The 9,897-nt window shown below is 36.1% G+C and overlaps 1 protein-coding gene across 3 annotated transcripts in view; it reads left to right on the top strand.

Moving 5' to 3' along the window:
* The first annotated feature begins 1,757 nt into the window (after positions 1–1,757).
* The window catches only part of GDAP1 (ganglioside induced differentiation associated protein 1), a 30,490-nt gene continuing 22,350 nt past the window's right edge, over positions 1,758–9,897 (top strand). Inside the window, exon 1 of one of the 3 annotated variants that reach the window (XM_077876521.1) lies at positions 1,758–1,847. Coding sequence is in view for 1 of the 3 variants with exons in the window: in XM_077876519.1 (XP_077732645.1) it covers positions 1,827–1,847 (21 nt within the window). In the remaining 2 variants the exon portion in view is untranslated. The remainder of the gene's footprint in view (positions 1,848–9,897) is intronic. The other 2 variants (XM_077876522.1, XM_077876519.1) reach the window with 2 other exon arrangements.

Raw genomic sequence — 9,897 nt, 5'->3', positions numbered from 1 at the left:
GAAAAATTAAAGCACATGCTGCTTTAGACTGGTATCAGTGTAAAATTCAGCACTTTATTCTATTATCACTATTATCTTATGCTTCTTTAGGATCTTATTAAGACCAACAAGATAAATGAAGTAGTTTTTGAAGCACTGGCTCTCATGTTTGTTCTCTCAACATCCCTGGTGACATTGGTGGTTAAGAAAAAAATATCATCCTAGTGTGTTCAAGTTAGTGCCAAAGGAACATAGACGACTATTTGGTGCTGAGGATATGCTGCTGCCAGTACCTTATCTTGTCCTATTTATACATTAACAAAGCAAAATCTTAGAGCAATCCTTGCAACACATTTTCTTTCTTTATTTTAAAAAATTTTTTTTTCATTTTCTTTCTTTAAATCTTATGTCTCTGAGTTTTTATGCCATTTTTCTCATGTGGCCAGAGACAATGCAGGCATAAATTAACTTCTCCACTTATTGTTTAGTGACTAAAAGAATACAAGAGCAAAAATATTGGAAAAATAAATTCCAGTGTATTATTGAATATTCTAATTTGAATTACAAAGATAAGTGACAAATGATCTTAAATCCCTGGAAAGATTCCTTTGCACATGAAAAGAGAATGTTAAAAGGTGTCTGGGAACACCACCTGAGTCACTTTTGGGGAAATGGAGAGAAAAGGCACCTTCCACGGAGAGAATGGTATTCTATGGTTGTGATTAAATGATAAACGGTATACAAGCATGCTGTAAATTAGTAAGAAAGCACTTCACTTTAGGAAACACAATGAATACAAAGCTGCAATTTCACACCCAAGCTTTACGTATCTTCTATGGACTATGCTTTTCCAAGATTGTGTCTAAAATATCCTGGAGGCTTTCAGAACTGAAAACTTTTATAAATAGACCTTTTAATTATTGTAACGTTAAGAAAAGAACATTAGTGATATTATTCAAATGCAAGTCAAGCATACTGATAAGTGACTCCTTTTTTTCTCCTTGACTTCTCTATGCCTAATATTAACATAATCAACAAAGTGTTCTTTTAGTGATCTGCTCCAGAGGGCAGAGCTTGAGGTCTAGAAATGAACCTGTGTAAATCTATGCATAGAATCTAAATATTTTATTGTTATTTCTTTCATTAGCTATTTTTAATTTCAAAAAGAAAAGAAATATTTAATTTCCACTTAATGCTGATGCTTTCATACGTATTTTTGAAGTACAAATGGGTAATGTTTACATGAACTCATTAGAGAGAATTGCCAAAAATGAAGTTCCAAGGATTAGCCAATCTAGCAGCCAAACTCCTCTGACTGGAGAACATACCACATTAATAGTTAACATTTACCCAGCATAATTACTTTTACCATCCTACCATCATTATGTTAAAATTTTTATATGCCCTATGCTAAACATTGTGTTAAATAACACTTTATAAATCGCGATCAATCCTAAGTCTATCTCAGTGAAAGTGGTTTGATTATTTTTCTTGGTTTATGAGCAAGGAAGCTAACATAGCTGGTGAATGCTGGAGCAAGGATTTGTCTCCATCTCTGACTTTGGAGGCTGAGCTCTTGATTGCTATGCTATGGTCTGCAGTGGAGGGTGACACTAAATTAAGGTGGACAAGTTACACAGTGAATGAAGTGTAACCTCAGGCACTGGGCTCCTACAATGAGAGGATCCCACAATCCTGGATCACCGTGTCCAAATCCTTCATTGTAAAGTCAAGAAAGGAGACTGAAATCAGATTGTGATGTCATAAATAATGGAGTGCTCGTGGGTTGGCCCATATCTAGGCTGAGGCAAGTGGTGAGCCTCTTTGAAGTTGTGGATTGTGGTAGGATGTGCACAGGTTTTGGAGCTGTAAGCCTTGCGTTTTAGTTCCTGCTCTACTGCTTATTAGTGGGGCGGTATACGTCACATCTCAGTGCCGATTCCTTCTCTCTAAAAGGGGGGTTTGTTGGGAAAATCAAATGAATACTGTTTTTAAAGCACTTTTTAAACTTTTAGAAAGGATATTAGATACTATTAGGGGAATGTTGGTTCAAATTTATTTATTAATTTATTAATTAATTTATTTATTTATGCATTTATTATTTTTTCTAATTGCATTGTTTTTTACTGAAGTTTTCAGGTTTTTAAATTTTTTTTTATTTTTATAAATTTATTTTTTATTGGTGTTCAATTTGCCAACATATAGAATAACACCCAGTGCTCATCCCGTCAAGTGCCCACCTCAGTGCCCGTCACCCAGTCATCCCCTCCCCACCCCCCACTCACCTCCCCTTCCACTGCCCCTAGTTCGTTTCCCAGAGTTAGGAGTCTTTCATGTTCTGGCTCCCTTTCTGATATTTCCCACTCATTTTTTCTCCTTTCCCCTTTATTACCTTTCACTATTTTTTATATTCCCCAAATGAATGAGACCATATAATGTTTGTCCTTCTCTGATTGACTTATTTCACTCAGCATAATACCCTCCAGTTCCATCCACATCGAAGCAAATGGTGGGTGTTTGTCATTTCTAATGGCTGAGTAATATTCCATTGTATACATAGACCACAGCTTCTTTATCCATTCATCTTTCGATGGACAGATGGCTCCTCAACATTCCGAGGCTCCTTCCACAGTTTGGCTATTGTGGACATTGCTGCTATAAACATAGGGGTGCAGGTGTCCCAGCATTTCATTGCATCTGTATCTTTGGGATAAATCCCCAACAGTGCAATTGCTGGGTCATAGGGCAGGTCTATTTTTAACTCTGAGGAACCTCCACACAGTTTTCCAGAGTGGCTGCACCAGTTCACATTCCCACCAACAGTGCAGGAGGGTTCCCCTTTCTCCACATCCTCTCCAACATTTGTGGTTTCCTGCTTTGTTAATTTTCCCCATTCTCCCTGGTGTGAGGTGGTATCTTATTGTGGTTTTGATTTGTATTTCCCTGATGGCAAGTGATGCAGAGCATTTCCTCATGTGCTTGTTGGCCATGTCTATGTCTTCCTCTGTGAGATTTCTGTTCATGTCTTTTGCCCATTTCATGATTGGATTGTTTGTTTCTTTGGTGTTGAGTTTAATAAGTTCTTTATAGATCTTGGAAACTAGCCCTTTATCTGATATGTCATTTGCAAATATCTTCTCCCATTCTGTAGGTTGTCTTTGAGTTTTGTTGACGGTATCTTTTGCTGTGCAGAAGCTTCTTATCTTGATGAAGTCCCAATGGTTCATTTTTGCTTTTGTTTCTATTGCCTTCATAATGAATCTTGCAAGAAGTTCCTGTGGCCAAGTTCAAAAAGGGTGTTGCCTGTGTTCTTCTCTAGGATTTTGATGGAATCTTGTCTCACATTTAGATCTTTCATCCATTTTGAGTTTATCTTTGTGTATGTTGCAAGAGAATGGTCTAGTTTCATTCTTCTGCATGTGGATGTCCAATTTTCCCAGCACCATTTATTGAAGAGACTGTCTTTCTTCCAATGGATAGTCTTTCCTCCTTTGTCGAATATTAGTTGACCATAAAGTTGAGGGTCCACTTCTGCATTCTCTATTCTGTTCCATTGATCTATGTGTCTGTTTTTGTGCCAGTACCACACTGTCTTGATGACCACAGCTTTGTAGTACAACCTGAAATCTGGCATTGTGATGCCCCCAGCTATGGTTTTCTTTTTTAAAATTCCCCTAGCTCTTCAGGGTCTTTTCTGATTCCACACAAATCTTAAAATAATTTGTTCCAGCTCTCTGGAGAAAGTCCATGGTATTTTGATAGGGATTGCATTGAATGTGTACATTGCCCTGGGTAACACTGACATTTTCACTATCTTAATTCTTCCAGTCCATGAGCATGGAATATTTTTCCATCTCTGTGTCTTCCTCAATTTCTTTCAGAAGTGTTCTATAGTTTTTAGGGTATAGATCCTTTACCTCCTTGGTTAGGTTTATTCCTAGGTATCTTATGCTTTTGGGTGCAATTGTAAATGGGATTGACTCCTTAATTTCTCTTTCTTCAGTCTCATTGTTAGTGTATAGAAATGCCACTGATTTCTGGGCATTGATTTTGTATCCTGCCACACTACCGAATTGCTGTATGAGTTCTAGCAATCTTGGGGTAGAGTCTTTTGGGTTTTCTATGTAGAGTATCATGTCATCGGCGAAGAGGGAGAGTTTGACTTCTTCTTTGCCAATTTGAATGCCTTTTATTTCTTTTTGTTGTCTGATTGCTGAGGCTAGGACTTCCAGTACTATGTTGAACAGCAGTGGTGAGAGTGGACATCCCTGTCTTGTTCCTGATCTTAGGGGAAAGGCTCCCAGTGCTTCCCCATTGAGAATGATATTTGCTGTGGGCTTTTCGTAGATGGCTTTTAAGATGTTGAGGAATGTTCCCTCTATCCCTACACTCTGAAGAGTTTTGATCAGGAATGGATGCTGTATTTTGTCAAATGCTTTCTCTGCATCTATTGAGAGGATCATATGCTTCTTGTTTTTTCTCTTGCTGATATGATGAATCGCATTGATTGTTTTACGAGTGTTGAACCAGCCTTGCATCCTGGGGATAAATCCTAGTTGGTCATAGTGAATAATCTTCTTAATGTACTGTTGTATCCTATTGGCTAGTATCTTGTTGAGAATTTTTGCATCCATGTTCATCAGGGATATTGGCTGTAATTCTCCTTTTTGGTGGGGTCTTTGTCTGGTTTTGGAATTAAGGTGATGCTGGCCTCATAGAATGAGTTTGGAAGTACTCCATCTCTTTCTATCGTTCTGAACAGCTTTAGTAGAATAGGTATGGTTTCTTCTTTAAACGTTTGATAGAATTCCCCAGGGAAGCCATCTGGCTCTGGACTTTTGTGTCTTGGGAGGTTTTTGATGACTGCTTCAATTTTTTCCCTGGTTATTGGCCTGTTCAGGTTTTCTATTTCTTCCTGATCCAGTTTTGGTAGTTTGTGGCTTTCCAGAAATGCATCCATTTCTTCTAGATTGCCTCATTTATTGGCATATAGCTGTTCATAATATGTTCTTAAAATCGTTTGTATCTCCTTGGTGTTGGTAGTGATCTCTCCTTTCTCATTCATGATTTTATTAATTTGAGTCTTCTCTCTCTTCTTTTTAATAAGGCTGGCTAATGGTTTATCTATCTTATTAATTCTTTCAAAGAACCAACTCCTGGTTTTGTTGATCTGTTCCACAGTTCTTCTCGTCTCTATTTCATTGAGTTCTGCTCGAATCTTTATTAACTCTCTTCTTCTGCTGGGTGTAGGATCTATTTGCTGTTTTTTCTCTAGCTCCTTTAGGTGTAAGGTTAGCTTTTGTATTTGAGTTCTTTCTAGTTTTTGGATGGCTGCTTGTACTGCGATGTATTTCCCCCTCAGGACTGCTTTTGCTGTATCCCAAAGATTTTGAATGGTTGTATCTTCATTTTCATTAGTTTCCATGAATCTTTTTAATTCTTCCTTAATTTACTGGTTGACCCTTTCATCTTTTAGCAGGATGGTCCTTAACCTCCATGTGTTTGAAATCCTTCCAAACTTCTTGTTGTGATTTAGTTCTAATTTCAAGGCATTATGGTCTGAGAATATGCAAGGGACGATCCCAATATTTTGGTATTGGTTAAGACCTGATTTGTGTTGGTTCAAATTTATAAGTGTTAGTTTAGTTTTAGGAGGATATTCTTTCCGTCCCGTTATTCCTCCTTTTTTCTATGAGCTCTAAACAGCCTTGGGCAAAAAATTCTTGAATTAAAACAATTAGGGACTGAAGATAATAAGCAATATTTGCATATAGACTAGTGAAATCAGACCTGATGACCTCATGGTTATCCCGCATATACTGAGCCTGCATCTTGCAGTGGTAAGAACATGACCTCTAGACCAGACTTCTGGGGTTGATAATGTGAATTTGAGAAATTTCCTGACATGTCAGTGCCTCAATATCCTCATCTATAAAATGGGGATGATACTTCTCCCTGTCTTAAGGGATTTTGCAAGTGTTAAATACAATCTACACATAAGTGCTCAAAATAGTTCCTGGCACACAGTAAACACTCCAAAAAAATATTAGCAACCATCTAGGGAAAATACATCTTAGCTTAAATTATATATTAATCCATATTCATGTGTTTATTCTGAAATGTACATCATTCATCACAGTTGAGATAAATGAGAGGGAGTGGACATATATGTCAAATTTTTTCTACTGGAAATATAGCTCAAAGTGAATACTCTAGTTAAAAATAAAGATTTTAGTACATTAACCTTAGTAGTAATTCTTTTAGAGACTAGAAAATTAATCAAATTATTTTAAGTCTACAGTAATCTCACAACTAGAGCCTTCTGAATTAATAAGTTGCACTTGGTATTAAATATGATTGCTCTGGGATGCAGGAAAGACCAGAAGTAACATTTTAGAGTTTCAAAAGTACATCGGGGCTATTCTAAGGTCATTGAGGGTTTTGCTTAGAAGCTTGCAGGGGGTAAGCTACATTTTTTGAGGGGAAAGTGGAGGTGTCTTGGCATCTTGAGCCTATAAACTATAACTGGTGATTTGGCACCATGGGGTTTTATCAGGCTATTTTGTGGAAGTGGTTTCAAAGCATCTGACCTTTTTTTTCTAGATACTGGAAGCAGTCAGATACTGTAAGTTGTGTTTTCATATGCAATTCTGCTCTATAAATTTTACAGATGGGGCAAATTCAAATGGAGAATTGGAATGGTTCATCAATTTTACACTGAATTGGTAGTTTCTCAAACCCCAAGTGCATCAGGAAAATCTGGAGGGCTTTTTAAAACACCAATTGCTCCAGAATTTCTGATTCAGTAGAATGTGCCTTTCTTTCTTTCTTTCTTTCTTTCTTTCTTTCTTTCTTTCTTTCTTTCTTTCTTTTCTTTTCTTTTCTTTTCTTTTCTTTCTTTCTTTCTTTCTTTCTTTCTTTCTTTCTTTCTTTCTTTCTTCTTTTTCTTTCTTTCTTTCTTCTTCTTCTTCTTCTTCTTCTTCTTCTTCTTCTTCTTCTTCTTCTTCTTTTTCATTTTATTTATCATGAGAGACACAGAGAGAAAGGCAGAGACATAGGGAGAGACATAGGCAGAGGGAGAAGCAGGCTCCCTGTGGGGAGCCTGATGCAGAACTCAATCCTAGGACCCGGGGATCACAACCTGAGCTAAAGGCAGATGCTCAACCACTGAGCCATCCAGGTGCCCCAGAATGTACATTTCTAATAAGTTGTCAGGTAATGTTGATCTGTTTGTCAGGGGACCACACTCTGAGAACCACTACAATAAATCAAATACAGGGGCCATATTCATTAGAGATTAGAGCTCTGGCTAGAGCTCATTGCAATTCTTTTTACTAAATCAATGTACCCCATGAGCCAACTTTTATCTCATTCAATTAGATAATACTTAGAGTTTTGTAGATGCTTGAGAATGTCAGACAACAGGAACTATTCACATTTGAGATAAAAAAAAATTCTCAAAAGTAATTTCTAAAGAAGGACCTGCATTTTTCTTATATGCGTACTAATTACAAATTCTGTGCAATTCACGTGTGTCAGATGACTAGCATGGGTCAAAGCAGAGCAGGCTAAGTAGCTTCTGGGTGCTTAGTGTTAATGCTGCTATATCAGGAAGAACTGGAGACAGTTCTCTTTTTCTACATTTGTGTAAAGGATTTTTTTCCCTCATTTTGGAAAATCTGATTTTGAATGAGATAGCTTAATTAGTTAAATATATTCTCTTGAGAATATCATCATTTCTGTTTTTTAATTTGTAAAGCAAAAAAAAAAAAAAGACAGAAAAGCAAATTATTCTTAAAAAAATAGAGACCTCTTGTGGTCATTCATAAAAGTACTTTAAAAAACAGAAACCTAGAGTATGAACAATTTGTCAAAAAGTTTCAAGATCTCTGGCTTAGGTGACATACATTTAAAAAAATATGAATTAATACCTGCCAATATAGATGAGTGATAGGACTTTGAATAATCGCTTTTATAAACATATACATCATTCCGCCATGATAGTTCTTTATGACAAATCAAGACTTGATTGAAGCAGAAGACACTAAAAGATACATATTATAACTATCTAGATCAAGGAATTTTTCCAAACTGGTTATGTATGTGTATCCAGAATATCTGGAGTATTTTTATCATAATTTTATAAGTAAAGTGACTCAGGCTAAGAAAGTTTACGTGATCTATTATTTCAAACATCAATCAAATTCACTTGCACTTTATTCCTTCAAATATTTAAATGAATTAAGAATATCAATGAATATTAACATAAAAGGCAGTTCATTTTCAGAGCCATGATCCATAGTCCAGATTTGTAAATACCAAATTCTGTCAATTGTAATTGTCTTTACACACAGAATTTCTAGGGCAGTAAACTAAACAGGCTATAATTTGTTATTACTTATTATTTTTTGTTTCTGTCTTTATTTGTCACTGTTGGTGCTGGTGATGACTACTTACTCTTTTTTTCTATGAATTAAAAAGCATTTTGGAGCATCCTTTATGCACCAAGCACTATTTTGGGTTCTTGGCGATACTGAAATTAACAACATTGGGTCCTTGGCCTTAAAAGACTCAGAATGTAACACATGAGAAAGAAATTTGTCCCAGGCTGTGTATAGCTTTAAAGTCCACAACTTTCTCTCTTTGGCTTCAAACTAGCATACTGTAGTAGAAAATAACACCTTGACAAGTAGTCTGAAAAGTCATGTTTGAGTTACAGCTCTTTCACTTACTCTAGGATTTCAGACTGTTCCCTCAATCACTAAACCTTATTTCCTCAACTCTAAATTAGGAATGGTAGCTGCCTCACAGGCTATTATGAGGATCAAATGAGACTGTAAGAAAGTGGTCCGTGATCTTTAATGCAAAAGTTCTGCATTTTGCCTTTTGTTTATAAGGTATTATTAGTGTTAAATACCAATGTAATAATGCACTCTGTTTACTATGACTCATGGTTTTGCTGCTGGGAAGATGTGCTAGAGAAAGTGCTCAGTTCGAAAGTTGGCTGATAAATGTGTGCATATCTACTTTTTCCCTAAACACAGTGAAGAGAATGAAAAGGAAATAGGGTGTGGTTGTCTGAGAAATGGAGGAGAAAGCAGAACCAATGCTGGTTGGGATAGGAAAAGGTACCATATACAGATTAATATGCAAACTTACACATTCTCAAATATACTTATGGTTCTCCTGATCGTTATCATCTTCAAAACAATTTATTCAACATTAAGTAAAATATGTGCATTTAGTGGTGTACCGGTAAATGTTTAACAACCAACTTTCCTGAGAAAACAATCACATGATAGATAGTACTTGCTGGTTTCTGTAGTGTAAATACCCCTACCATTCAAGTTATTAACATGGTATCACTGAACAAGGAGATAGAAGAGATGCACTGTAGCATACCCATATAAATAACTTCCATCATACAAATATAATAGATATAAATAAATTCAAGAATACAAATATATTAGACAAAAGAAATTCAAGAGTATAGAAAATAATAAATGTAATAAAACAGGAATTGGTGTGTTTTGAGTACTTGCTAGCTGTATTTTGTAAGTAATTCATTTAAAAGCAATTCAATTTTTTGTAATAACTGGGTTGAACATCCAGCTTATAAAATTCCTGAAAATTTAATAATCAGCTCTCATGGGCCTGTATGAGCAAGAGACGGCACAACACTGGATATATTGGTAATTGCACTAGTATGGTAGTAGTTACAGTAAAGATCATCACCTCTTCTGGGAAGACTATCTGTATTAGGTAGCTTTGTCTATATTCCTATTATAATCTCCTAGATATCAAAGCAATCTCCACACATGTTGAAATCTCATTTCTCTTTCTCCACACTTGAGTTCCCAGTGACTATGATGTTTAAGTCTGTATCTTCTGTGTCTAGCACTGTTCCTGGGACAGGTA

The sequence above is a fragment of the Canis aureus genome, chromosome 28 (genome assembly GCF_053574225.1).
Source record: "Canis aureus isolate CA01 chromosome 28, VMU_Caureus_v.1.0, whole genome shotgun sequence".
NCBI lineage: Eukaryota > Metazoa > Chordata > Mammalia > Carnivora > Canidae > Canis > Canis aureus.
Note: the sequence above shows the minus strand (reverse complement) of the source record. Positions and strands in the feature narration are given on the sequence as shown.